Source organism: Anoplophora glabripennis, unplaced genomic scaffold (genome assembly GCF_000390285.2).
Source record: "Anoplophora glabripennis isolate ALB-LARVAE unplaced genomic scaffold, Agla_2.0 scaffold503, whole genome shotgun sequence".
Taxonomy (NCBI): domain Eukaryota; kingdom Metazoa; phylum Arthropoda; class Insecta; order Coleoptera; family Cerambycidae; genus Anoplophora; species Anoplophora glabripennis.
This window is the reverse complement of record NW_019416593.1, coordinates 79,930-94,525: the sequence shown is the minus strand read 5'-3', so window position 1 is coordinate 94,525 and position 14,596 is coordinate 79,930. Positions and strand designations below refer to the sequence as shown.

General features: G+C 34.8%; 2 protein-coding genes across 2 annotated transcripts in view; both read right to left on the bottom strand.

Moving 5' to 3' along the window:
• Window positions 1-5,758, bottom strand: part of LOC108914825 (gastric triacylglycerol lipase-like) — a 17,808-nt gene extending 12,050 nt beyond the window's left edge. Inside the window, exon 1 of the mRNA XM_018720717.1 lies at window positions 5,555-5,758. Within this exon, the coding sequence (XP_018576233.1) occupies window positions 5,555-5,719 (165 nt within the window). The 5' untranslated portion in view covers window positions 5,720-5,758. The remainder of the gene's footprint in view (window positions 1-5,554) is intronic.
• A 4,016-nt stretch (window positions 5,759-9,774) lies between these two features.
• Window positions 9,775-14,596, bottom strand: part of LOC108914824 (apoptosis-stimulating of p53 protein 1) — a 35,803-nt gene continuing 30,981 nt past the window's right edge. The window contains exons 6-10 of the mRNA XM_018720716.1: window positions 13,987-14,532; window positions 12,963-13,365; window positions 11,242-11,997; window positions 10,989-11,188; window positions 9,775-9,940 (exon numbers count right to left, since the gene is read on the bottom strand). Coding sequence (XP_018576232.1) covers window positions 9,908-9,940; window positions 10,989-11,188; window positions 11,242-11,997; window positions 12,963-13,365; window positions 13,987-14,532 — 1,938 coding nt within the window. The 3' untranslated portion in view covers window positions 9,775-9,907. The remainder of the gene's footprint in view (window positions 9,941-10,988; window positions 11,189-11,241; window positions 11,998-12,962; window positions 13,366-13,986; window positions 14,533-14,596) is intronic.

Genomic DNA, 14,596 nt, shown 5'->3' with positions numbered 1-14,596 from the left:
AAACTATTCAACTTACCGATTCCAGATTTCGTGTGAGTTATTAGACAGTGATAAGGAATGAGAGGATGCGATGCCAAAACGTTCTGGTAATAATAACGCAGTTTATAAATGTTTAATTCAAAAGTCATAAATAAACTTCGTCTGTTTATAACTTTTGATCTAATCAATATTTTTTGACGCTCGAGGGTTAGTTTTGTAGGTCTTTTGAAGACGAAAAAAAAGCACCTCACTGTTTTCCCGTGGAAATGAATGGAAAAAAGTTATAAGCGAAAAACGTGAATTTACGTAAAAATTATACCCCTGTAAAAAAATCTTCCCCCCATTTTTATGACTGTGGAAACTAATAGATATGTTATTGTACATAATATTTAGCATCTATAGTGATAAATTCAGCTTGCCGAAACAAAAAGTCGCGTCCGACTATATTTCCTGGATTATAAATTTAATTATTATCCACGGGCGTTGTTCCAGTTTTATTCTGAAATAATTTAAGTTATTTTCGATACAATCCAGCATTTTTCTGTTCAACGTATACGTATATGTTTCGACGACGTTTTTTGGGACTCCGGGTATTGGAAACCGCCACAAGCGCTATTATGCTCCCGTAGTACGCAAAACTGGACAAAAAAAAAGAGAATACCTGCGGTGGAACTGCGTCCTTGACCCACTGGCTCATCCTTTTATTTTTAATTTATCGTTCGCATACACGAGTCCAAACGCGCTCCACATTTTAGCGTTGCTGATGGACGAGCACGGGAAGCGGCAGAGCTGTAAATATTTGTTTCATAATACGCTCTAATTTATTTATGTTGCCAGCAGTTATTTGCTTAATTAAAATTTTTTACCAGTAGTAATTACTAATTAGGCATATTCTATTTCGTCAACAAGTTGGAATTTTTAAGGACTACGCTTGCGTTCTGATTTGTCTTGTTTAATTTTCCTCATATGCCGGAATATTTCTGTTCGAGAGGATGTAGCCGATTTAAAAATATTTAAATTGTCCATATTACATAAAATTTATCACAATTTATCAATTTATCCATTGTATAAAACAAATACATGAAAGGAAAATATGCAGGGTGTGACTTAAATGCTTAGCCAAAATTTAATGGGGAATTAAGAAGCATCTCAAATATAAATAGTTAAGTACCTATATGTGTCTGCAAACGTGTTTTCGAGATACTGTGAGTTAAAGTTTAATAATTAATTAAAAAATCTGTTTTTTTTTTAATTACAACAAAACTGTTGAAGCGATTTCATAAATTATAAACGTATATACTAGGGCAAGGGTCGGCAACTGGCGGACCGCGGTCCAGGTCCGGACCGCGCAAGGTAAAATACTGGACCGCCAAAAATTTTTTGAAAGTATAAATTACTCAAATAAATGATTTAAAAAATATTTTTTACGTTTAAGTGCCAATCTTATCATTTTTCTAGTATTTTACAATTGTGTGAGTGTGTGAGTTCTTAATGGTTAGTAAGCAGATTAAATTTGAGTCCAAATTAAAATAAAAAAATAAGAAATATGAATTTTTTTCTAGACCTCGTTAAAAATTTTCAAAGGTTTCCGAACCCCACCTAAAATTACTTGCCGACCCCTGTACTAGGGTTTGTTCTAATCGATGCGAGTCTAGGATCATTCGTCAGTCGAGCCCACCATACACTTACGGGTTTCGAATTTGGAAGTGTCTCTTAAAAATTCACTTAGTTGGCGAAAGAGGTGGTGACTGTTTATAGTACCTGCGAATTTACAGGCCCCTCTTTGTCAGCGTGGGCGTATTGGAGGCCTAGGTATTGAGCAGAGGTGACCATTCATAGATATAGCACTCTGCTATGTCTTGTATACATTCAAATCAAAATGTATTGTACTTTTTACTGGTAGATGTATGTATTTGAAGAAGACCACCACAGAAACCATTTTAGTGATACAGATATATTTTACTTATACATGCTAGGACCCACATTTCAAATATATCAACATGAGATGGTGATTAGTTTATTTTAATATCTTTAATAAATTCGACCACGGATGTCAAACTCTAGTTATTTTAAATATTTTTATAGTTGCTTTAAATATTTTTCGCATACAGCCAGCACATAATTTCATCTTTCATTTACTTAAATTAAAATACTAAGGAATTTTTAAAATTTTTTAGCAAAATATGTATTTGCACTTATTAACAATATTGTACAAATTCAATATTAATTTGCAATTATACAGTTAGTTATCCCACTGTCGAATTTCACCTCCAACTAGTTATATACAAAATAGCTGAAAACACGGTAAGTTTGTACAGGATCCTGTCATGGAAAAAACCGCCCATAGAGATCAGAAAAAGGGTTGCCTAATCTACAGGCTGAAATATAATAAAATCGTGATTTTCTTATAATACATTCCCAGATTTTAATCCCTACGGAAAAAATATACACATATTAGATATGTCGTTAAAAATTTTTTATTTATAGTGTGATTCTTAATTTCACGTGTTTGTGCCAAGCCATTCAGAATATGTACAAGTTCTATTCAGAAAATAACTGAACTTTTTGAATTAGGCACTAGTGGAGATACCTAGTGACATGTGGTTGGCAGCATTGCGTTGCGCATAACCTCCTCTGTAACCACATGTTCTTGTATTGTTGAACTTTTGAACGAAGATGTTGCTTTGAGTCTAATGCAATGTTACGACTGTTTTTCACGATTTATAAGCTTATAAAGTTCGGTTATTTTGTGAACAGACCTTGTATTTGCCACAAACTTTTTTATGTAGAGATATAGATTCGGGTAATTTTTTCTTTCATTTTATTGTAACGAAAATGACGTTAGGCTTCATTTGACTAAGATGCGCGGTTTTCTAGATGAATAGCAAAATATACATAATAATATATCTTTAATTGGTATTTGAATACATGATATATTTGAAAATATTTTCGATACATTTATAGGAACTTTTTTTGGCAACTTATGACGTAGGAACCGCTATTAATGTATGGACTAAGCGTTTTAGTTACACTGCACAAATAATTTTATTTCAACGTTTTCATTAACTTAATAAGTTTTTTTTCTGTTTTTGATATTTAATGAAGAATCGTATCAGTCAAGTCTTCTTGACCAGGAAAGTTGACAGAACATTTATAAGATTCGTTTAATAAATTAATTATTAATGATCAAAGTTAATTATTTACAATCTTTTTCTTTTTTTTTATATTAAATTTTGATAAAGAATCGTATTGACCTTCAAGTGTTTTGTAGTAAATAGTCGACAGAAAATTTTCCGTTAATATATATTTTTTTCATTTGAGGTCAAACTAATAGCACAGAAAATGCAAACGAATTTTTTATCAAAGTATTCATCTTTAGAAACTATATCTAATGTTAATGATCAACATTATTAAGTAGCTTTTATACATAATGTTGCGAAATTCGCGGACACCGGCTGTGGTGACCAAAAAGTGTCTGTATGATCGCACCAACTTTTTGGAGCTTTGGCAATTTCAGATCTCCAAAAATAATGAAAACAAATATTCACAAATTTGGACATGTAACTCTTAATCCAGTTGTAACTAAGGTTTTATTGAATTATTTCCGTGGTTGGTTATTTTTGTTAATTGATTTTCATTTAACCCAGTTTTAGCTAAATGGCTTAACGGTAGTGATAAGAGTGATTTGTGAATTTAAACTTTTTATTGCACGGCAGGCTTTTTATAGAAATCATATACAATTCTGGATTTTATGTAAGAAATAAGTCGATTTGTCTTTATATTGCACCTTGACGTAACAATTTTTTTATAAAATTTAAAATAAAATAAAAACACAAAAAATATAAAACTGCACATTTGGGGCAAATGTTTTCATTAGCAATGTTATTAATCATTTACTGCCGGTTTATTTGCGGTTGCCTACTTGACACGTTTTTGAAAAAATGTAGTCGCTACTGCACCGTTATATAATTTTTTTTAAATCAGTTAGAGATTTGGTTACCTCATGTCCTCGAAACGTGGGCTCATAAGATTTACATACAGTCTGGCGTATTTTCAGCTTAAAGCTGCAATTTTTTTTTAAATTCTTTGTTGGTGAAAGCTTATGAACTATCTATCATAATTCGAAAATCTTCGATATATTTTTCCAATTTCCTGATAGAATACCACTCGTACATTGAAAATTATGGATAATTTTCAAAGCACTAATGGTAATATTACATAAAGTCAATAAAAACTGCAAAATAATGAACCACAATTATTCAAATCGTGAATATTAATATATGTTGAGGGCCCTTCAAATAATCGCACAGATGAAGCACCAGTATCCTGGGCACCGTCTACCAAATGCTAGAATGTCCAGAAGATTGCAGGACGGAATTCTGTTTAACGGACACGTAGAAATGTAGGTCTCCGTCGTCTTCACGGCAGTGCCCTTGACTAGATGAAAAATAATCCTTCAATTCGAGGGAATTAGGAATTAATTTGCATCTGGAGAGAAATACTGGCAAGATAACGATGGGCCACAACGAATTAGATTCTTGTGAATGGTACCTCATAATGACTGTAATTTCCATTGATTCGCTTTATACACTCAAGATGGTATTTTTAACATACATAATGAAAAGTTTTGAGCAATGAAAACCTACATTTAATAAGAGCCAGAAATCGCTAACGCTGCTTTGGTTTAAATCTATGGTGTGGATTATTAGACGATGTAAATGAGAAATATTTATTATAAAATCATTCAATTGATTCCATCCACATTTTGGTTCAACCACATTATGCTAATCGCACAAAATTATTTCCTGCAATAACAACTTCCGCAATTCATGGATGACGTACTCCTAAATGTAAGTAATGGTGCAGGTCCCTATATCGCATTAATTGTACGTGATTACATCAATAATACTTTTCCTGGAAGGTGGCTTGGTAAAGGCGGTCCACTTACTTGGCCTCCTCATTCGCTATACCTAAAACTATGTGATTTTTTATGGGGCTTTCTAAAACCGTTATAGAATATCAGTAGCTAATTTCAATGAACTGCAGAACTGCAATTTAAAATAATGTAACAAACAATACTAGGAATTATCCACAGTAGCATAACATGCTGAAGCATGTTTAGCAGCAGACAGTGAAAATTTTGAATAATTGTAACTCGTTTGTCATAAATCAACCTTCCAGAAACGAACTCAATATTATTGACAAATATCACGAGACCTAAATTAACCTAAACATCAACACTTTTAATAATTGTACTTTGCATGACTACACTTTCAACATAAATATTAATAATAATAAAGTTATATTTTTGATATAAATCTATAACCAATAAGTATTCAGTTGCAGTTCCATTTGTTGTCAAATTATTGGCGGCAACGCAAACAACACTGTATGGACCTCACTCAGAAACTGTATTTCCATGACCCTCATGCATTGCTTGCTTTGCATTCTCGCCCTATAAAATAATACTTTTTGATCTTGGCACGTAAATAACTATTATAAATTGATTACAATTTAAGTCTTTCTAAATTAATTTGAGTGACTTAAAGAGATGGAATTATTCTCAAAAACTTACCGCGTTGTTTATTTTCAATTTTTTTCCTTCTCCCACCTCATTGTCTCCAGCATTGCCGAGACTAGGCCCGATTACCAGCTCTAACCAATTTACACAGGAGCACTCGCAAATCACCAAAATCAGAAAATGCACACTGTACCGTATCCTCGTTTTCATTTTCGCCATATATCCGTTATGCACTGCAAGAAAGTGCAAGCGCACTACTTGCCCACTTATTTGAAAACAAAGGATAATTTTCCTCGCATTTTTAAACAGCGAATTACGTGTTTGTCGCGTATTAAAATTAAGCCCGTGCCTAATATACTATTAACGATATTACGAAATCTTGCATATGCCACTTTAATGACATATTTTCGACGAGTGTGTTTACGTTGGCTCTTTAGGCGGGTCGGCATTTTTACACGTTCATTTGGATTTCCCGTTAGCTAGGTGGGTATATTAATAATTTCGATTTATCGTTGTGGCCACCGTAAAAAAGTTACTACCGGGGCCACAATAAGTTATATTAAAAATTCGAAGTCATTTTACCCCTGTTAATATTTGACGACGTATTTTACAAATAGTCAGTGACCCTTATTTAAATTTTATTTTGAGGAACACAAGAAAATTTGTCTCCCTAACATTGATACAAAAGACTTTTCCTTAATTTTATTTTTAACATAATTTCTTAACATACTTGCGCCACCTGCCCGACAACCCTCTCTATAAAGATTTTTTCCATCAGAAAAAGATAATTCCTATGGGTTATTTGTTGCGGTTCTACTTTTTCCACTACTCCACTTGATATAGCTATGGCACTAGTTTCACTGAGGCTTTCAATTGAGCTTCTTTTCACAGAAATGTTTTAAATCTTAGGATTCATGAGCACTTTTGCATTTTGCCTAGTTTTTTTCACTATTTCTGTTCATATTTCTATCGCTATACCCCTTTAACACTGCTTTTTAAGCTTGCCTTTTATGATCTTCGCCACATGCACAGAAAATTGTTTAATGTTTTGCAACGCAAAAAAAATATTTTTGTAAATGTTTATAATATGACACATGTGAAGAGATGATGTTCGATGTAGTTGGAATTTGACCAACAAATCCGGAAAAAACTAGGTATATTAAGTTTTCGGGTTTTTTGGTTCTGTCGTCGAAGCAGCGAATACGCTTAATCTTGAGTCGCGTGCTCACACTGGCTAAGAACTTTTCCTGGTAACAGAACTGCGAGACCTCAGAGTCGACGTTCGATCGCATGTCGGGATGTGTTCATGGCGATAAGTCAGTGTCGTGCACCAGCTCAAATTCCGTAGCATTCCCGGTGTTTTCGAGGAATTTTGTGCGTCCCGCGAGGGTTATTGGTTATCGCTCTGCCAACAGCACCGGGCTCTCCTGATATCGCCTTCTGCGGATTGGGATGTTTGGAGTGATTTGCAATGGATATTTTCGGCGGTTGATTTCGAAACATAAAAATTTCGGTTTCCGCTCAGCCTTACATAGATAGATGGTCAACCAGAAGCTCTCGAGCATAGGCAACTACTTTTGGTTGGGTTTTTCGTGCGTAGAGGCTCTGTAAACGGCTTCCTAGGTCAGATTCTAAAGTGGAACGAAATTCCAAATGCACTCGGTAGGTACTTCGAATATATTACCTTCAAAAAAATTAATGACATCTTTTAATTGGTTGATTTCTACAAAATGACGTTCTTTAAGGTGCTTCTCAAATTTTGAAAAAAAGGTCAAACGGAACCAATGTATGAATGAACGAAGCGGAATCAAATACATTATTAATGAAATATATACAGAAAAAACTGTTTCTATTGAACGATACTAGCAACGCACAGTAAGTTGTTTCTATCATGGTGAAGTAGATATTTTTTCTCGTATCCCTTATATTGAAATTTAGGAATTTTTCAACTTCAATTTCTTCAGATATACGTAAATATTTCCTCTCTAGCAATAATTGATAACTCAATATTGTGTTAATCAATATTGGATACTTTTAAATATACATTCAATATTGATTATTTGCAATTAAATATTAACATAACCTTAATGAAGACTCTAGTGCAAGAAGAAGATAAATCCATTTTTTTAAATGAGTTGCTTACCTATATCACAGTATAGAAAACAGTAAATGCACTGCCTATCTAACCTATTTATAGCATAGATCACGCGTCCCTTTATTAGAGCAGTGGGGTTGTGATCCACAGAAGAGGGGGAGTGAATTTACTGTTTTCTATACAGGGACTGGGCCATAATGCTATTTTCAAAAATCAGGGTGAAATTCGCTGTCCCCTGGTTCCTTGGGACAGAGGTAGTTTGAAGTTTAGGTTTATAAGCACTAAAGCTCGTTTGGCGACTTTGGCGTACTTGTCAGGTTTTGAATGTGTGGGACATGCTAGCCCCCAAATGAGTTTCGCAATTTTTTGAGGTTAGGTTGAAATTCTAACCCATACACTAAGGGAATTGAATATTGAATACCTAAGCAGTAAAATACATGTCTTTTACTTTACTAGTTTTCTACTCTTACTTGCCATCTCACAGTCATTAAGCGCTCAGGAAAATTTATGTACATAATACAAATTCTGTTACACTGATTTCTTTGAGGTCAGAAAGTGGTCATTATTCGATTGAACAGTTCTGGTGTCAAATTTGCACTCGGTTTTTTAAAAAGCGTCATATATATTATATATACAGGGCTGGAAAATCCACATGGTCCATCTGCCTTTACATGAGAGCGACAAAGTAAAGAAATCCGTGCGATAGACAAGGATGGCTATAGTGAAGACGTTTCATAATCTGAATAGTCATCGCCCGTTTCGGGTTAGAAGTGGGAGTGACTATTCAGATTATGAAACGTCTTCAATGTTACGGCCGATGTACCATGAGGACTTTCCGTGTTTTCCGAATTTGAACGTGTAGAACTCTCACGCAAGTTTTCAAGGTACTTGAGTCTCCATTTTATAAGTTAATACTTATTATAACACATAGTTATTTCTCGTCAAGTCAGCTACATAGATGTCCTCAAAAATAAACCCAATTTTTTGCTATTTTTACCCATTTTTTAAAGGTAGAAGAGAAATCTTGACCTATTGACGCAATTCTGATAAACTGGTATTCAGCGGCTCAAAACACATCGGAGGAAAAGGACGGGATTTTAGTATACCAAACATGAAACTTTTTATTTGGTCAGTTAATGTTTACTTTTTAATGTTAATATTGCAAAGTAAAACTGGTTGCATAAGAAATGAATGCAGCTACGCTTGAGTATCAAAAAACGACTTTTCTTCCTAAGGGACCGTTCTGATGAATTTAGAATGTGTATTACAATGAGATATCACGAATATTTTAAAAATAATTTTGTCAATATGGTAGAAACAATAAAATTGCTTGAGACATTTATCTAAAAATTTTCTTTGATTACATGAATTTAAGGAAAACAAATACATATAGTTACAATATTTATTTACCTTCGCTGAAGAGAACATGGCAAAAATTAAAAAAATATCTTAATTTTTTTTTAATAAAACAAAAAAAAGTGTTCCTGATACTACATGCTCAAGGCTTCGGGGCAAAAAGGACCACCATTTATTGTATGCACAAATTGCATACAAATTCAGCGTCATTTTCAACCACGCCTGCGCACTCATCGTGTGCCCATTTTCCGCATTGCTGAGATCTAATCCGTTCTTCGCTTCCTTTACATTCACCATAGACTTCATTACAGTATAGATATTCTTCCGATTCTAAATCAGTTTCGCTGTCAGCAATTGTTGTTCACGTTAAAACAATCATAAAACACATTCACTTTTAGATACGTTTAATAGTACTGTCAAACAAAACTGCCAACACAGTGGAAATCTACATTAGTTTTAAAATAAATTAACTGATCCCATTTGCCCTCTTTACTCTTTACTTTACCCCTGTCTCCCCTATATATATATTACAAGGGATACTGAAATCCATATAAATTCATGTTTTTGCACACGGGAAAAACTGTGTTGCCTTAAAATATAAGTCGTTGGGGTCCTTGTGCTATTAGTTACCAAAATAAAAAAATTAAACAAATTGCTTTATAATCAATATATTTATTGTAAATATTTGTATCTTCATATTTATATATTTACACTTTTCAAAAATATATTAAAAGCTTATTACTTTAAAGCAATAAAGACAGTAATATCTACCAATTTAATAGAACTGTTAATAAATAAACAAAAAAGAAAACACCTTTAACCGTACAATATATAACGATATATTGAGCAAAGGTACAAATTTCATTTCACATATAAGAGATGTATACAATATCTTTTATTTCGATAGAGCAAAAAGGCCAAGGTACTATATATTCTTATGATACATAATATGTCTCTCATTCCTCTGTCCTCGTCACCCTCGGGTAGAGCTGAAACAAAAAATATCGATTGAGATTAAAATTTTATCAAAGTATGAATTAGATTAAGAAGTACAGTAAAACTCGGTTATAGCGAGCATTCACGGGAACGCAAAATTTGCTCGTTATACGCGAGTGCTCGTTATAGATGTCGCCGTCGCCAACTATGCTGAAAATTATTGGACACATAATTATAGCTGCATTGCACTTGTATTTTTATTTTCAAACATATAATATTATTTATCTACATAACATAGATAAGTATAACTGTAGGTAAGTAACATTACATAGCATTTATTATTAACGAAAAAATTCTGTAATATTTTTCTGCACCACTCTTTTGCTTAATATCTCCTGACTGATATTTCTTTGCAACCGATCAGCGGCATTTAAGAACTGCTCGTTTTCCGGATATTTGAATTCGACGTATGATACTATGGTTTTTAACGCAGAGATGGCTTCATGTGTCGAAGGAACTGTAACCTCATCGCTTCCCGTCTCTTCTTCATCACTTTCTTCATCTATTGATGGGTTAATCGCTAATTGTGTGATTTGAATTTCATTGGGGAATTCAGCCACTTCGAGATTTCCGTCTACCATGTCGTACTGAACTAAGTCAAAGACGTTAAAATCGAATATGTTGTTATTTCTACTTGTCATAACAAGTTTTTGCGTTCATTTGATGTCATGTGCATAAAAAGTGGTTCTACGATAACTCGTTATAGCCGAGATCACTGTTGCGCGGGACCAAAATCAAAGCTCGTAATAGCCAAGCCCTCGTTATATACGAGTTCGTTATAGCCGAACAAAAATACACGTGTTATATAGGGAATTCGGAAGGGACTTTTCAATTTGCTCGTTATAACCAAGTGCTCGTTATATCCCCTGCTCGTTATAAGCGAGTTCAACTGTATATCGTATTTTTGCATTTTTTTACGAGGCGACTTTTTCTGTGTTTGTGATTCTTTTAAGCACAGATTCTGCTTCATTACCGTCCAAGAAATCACCCATTAAAATAAACATCTCAAATATAAAATCATCCTGCACATTTAGTACTTACTCCGAGAAGATTTCGAGGAACGTATCCTTCTTTGTCACCCAAACGGGACCACCACCACTCCCTTTCATTCTCATCACCCTTCCTTAAGACTGTAAATTCCTGCCCAGCCTTGAAGCTAAGCTCGTCAGGTTGCTGCGCCGTGTAGTCAAAAACTGCGTACACCACTCCTCCAGACAAAATTCCAAGCTTTTCTTGTACACCTAAGACATAAATTAAGTATTTCCAAGTTTACATTACAAAAACTGAGACTTACTGTACAAATATTCCGAGCATCCATCAAACCCTTCCTCGTCTTCCTCGCACTTCTCAGCGGCCGTTTCGTGATCGCTCAAAGTCGTCGCAAAGATGCAAGCTCCGTGCTCCACCAAAAACTTTACCATGGTTAAATTATTGCAGCTCGCAGCACAGTGCAAGGGCGTCCAACCGTCGCTGTCCTGTGCGTTCACGTCACACCCAAACTCTACAAGGAATTTTACAATCTCCAAGTGCCCAGCACAAATGGCGTTGTGCAGAGCAGTTATGCCTTCATCGTTAGCTGCGCTGGGATTGGCTACTTGCGTCGCCGTTTTCTTCACCAGTTCCAGCTCTCCTTCCAGACTTGCATCCAACAGAAGTGCCAAGGGATCGAAGCTCACCCTCCGAGATAAGTTAGACTTTCCAGTTTGCTTCAGGTTGCCTTTCTTACAACGACGGACGACACCGTCGAACGGCTTGTCATCTTTTTCGGGTTCCTCGACACATACTTTGTCTGTTTCGTCCTTTTCCGGTTGTGACGGAGGACTTTCAGGAGCCTTTTCGGGATTCTGGAGCTCTGGAAAATGGAAAGTGGGTGGCATCTCGATCCGTCTGTTCGATGTTAGGCCGTTAAGTTTTGAGTAGGTGTTAACGGTTCTTAGCTTAGGCTGTTCGCTCAAGGGCTGTTTTTTTATGGTTAGTGGTTTAGCCTTGATTATCATCTCCGAGATGGGGGTGTTATTTTGGTTATTCAAAGCCACAGGCGGGAGGGTACCTAAAAATGTATATGTTATTAGTCGTTTTGGATGCATTCTTACTCTAGGTCATTTTAATTAAGGTATGATATACTGGTTTTCAGTTTTTATGAACTAGTGAAAGCAAACATTCATCAGACATACAGTGTGTAGCTTTAAGTGGGGGTCAAGGTTTTAGTGCATTCCCCAGAATATTAATCCGATTTTTTTTTAAATAAATCAAATGAATAGTTGGGTTGCTTTTTAAACTGAACTTAAACTCTTGTCTACCCTGCTACTGGGCAGACCCAGATCTGATGAAGCACGTAACATTTTTTTTTTAATATTGTTTAAAATCATTGAAGTTTTCAATACAAAAAGTATTAGTTACCGTTTTGTTTAGCGCACTGTGTTCAGTTTATGAACCTCAAAATCGGCATTCTCTAAAATTGACAGTTAGCAAATAGGCAACCAGCAATACATTTTTATGGATTTTATTACACAGTTTGTCAAAATATGAATTAATGCACAAATAACAAACTTTCCCCCGTTTTAACGCAGATTTTCTATAAAATGGATGATGCCGCTTATGCAAAAGCGGCAAATTATAAATTTCTTTACAATAAAAAGTAATTTGAATATCAAACCCATTTTATAGAAAATCTATGTTAAAATGCAGGAAATTTGTGCATTAATTCATATTAAGTCAAATTGGGTAATAAAATCTATAAAAATGTATTGCTTATTGCCCCTATACTATAGAGTCCTCTTAAGTTTAATGTTATAGTGAAATATGTAGTTTTAGTGATGTATCTTGAAATAGTGTCTAATGTGTAACCTTAAACGTTGTTTTTCTCAATGTTTGGTGGTGGGGTATGAAAATTATGAAAAAAAACAAAGTTCTCACAAAGGAATTTGAAAAAACAAATACTTATATGTTTCTAAGTCAAAAGTAGCATCCACATAAATATGACTCCCATTGAAAGCTACACCTGATTAAAAATACCTTGTTTCTGACTGGCAGGCACATTTTTGCTTCCGGCGTTCTTATTGTCATCTGGGGGTTCACTCAGAGGCAACGGAGGAGGCACACTCTCCTCGTTTAGAACCTGCGTCTGTCTTGGTGGGGGTTTTATCGCAGGTTTAGGAGGCAAGGCCGGTTTCGGAGTCTTATCCGCTACATCCGGGGTGCCAGTTAATGGCGTACTACTCGACTGAGGTGGAGACAAGATGCTGGTCTGGGGCGATTGGACCTGTTGCTGGCTGTTATAGGAGATAGAGGTTAGGTTCTTGCTTGTCGTTAACGTTTGAGGCTCGACGGGTTGAACTTTTATGGATGAGGTTTGGTAGACGTTTGAGAGGATGCCAGTGTGGTGGATTGACGTGGGGGCAACACTACTGATGGGCTTCTGGAACAAATACATTTTGTGGGGGTCAATTGCAGAGAAGGGAATGTTTGAAGGTTCAAAATTTCCGGAAAAATTGTCGAAGGCAAAAAGATCTTAAGAACCCTAAAATCTTGTATATCATATCTAGATTGCCCTTATTTGGAATTCAGACAAGCAATAAATTATTAGAAAAAGTTTCTCTAAGGTCATAAATGTAAATGTACCCTATTTGGTGCTAATTTTATAGTGACCACAATGTAAATTTTGAAATAACCATATTTTGTTAAATATTTCTGTTGGAGATATTGACAAAAAAGCTTTATATCTTTTCAAACTAGAAATATATGAAGAATGGAGAATTTTTTGGTCAAAATTTATTATACACCCTGTGTTGTTTATTTTTATTGTTTATACATTTTCTTTTAAATAATTTAAGGGCATTTGTTAAAATGTTATTTTCATACTTATTGAGGTTTATTTCAGCAAAATATATCATGAAACAAATTTTGACAAATATTTTTTCAAATGCTTATATCTTGTTTTTAAAATTTTTCTTTTTTTATTTTTTTGCAATTTTCATTTTTTGAAACGTTTAAATCTCTACCAATGCTATCAAAAAAATCCAAAAGATATCCCACTTACTTGATATGTTGTACCAGAACTAGTACTAGTAATGGCAGGATATGTATTTTCTTTCTGATGCTGATTCATACCCAAGGACTCCTCGCCACCATTCAGCAAGCCATGTTCCTTATTGTCGCTCACCTTCCTACTCAATAAATCATGCTGGTTCAAAGGGGTAGCGATGTTCTTGTTCACTATACTTAACGGCGCGCTATGTACAGTCATATGCGTCGATTGCAGGTTAAAATTGCCATTTACATGGTTCGATATGTGACTATTTACATCCTCTTTGTGGTCATTGTTATTTACATTGCTGTTCTCGTTCTTCGATATCCTGTTGGGCAGGAGGTTCACCGTGAACTTGGTGTTGTAGGGTAGCGTCTGATATTTGGGGTCGTTCTTCGAGACGGTGAAGTCCTTCAGGGCGTCATTTTCGTCTGGCCTGGGCGCATACAAGTTGGCCATCTTGTTGGCCAATTCTTGAGCCTCAGTATTGCTGTTGGGAGAATCCGAGTCTTTTTTGATATGATGATTCTGTTGATATACTGGATGATATGTAGTAGTCTATGGAAATATAAATAACAAAAAAATATAATTCCTGAATTAATTTGTAGAAAATGTAGTAAGA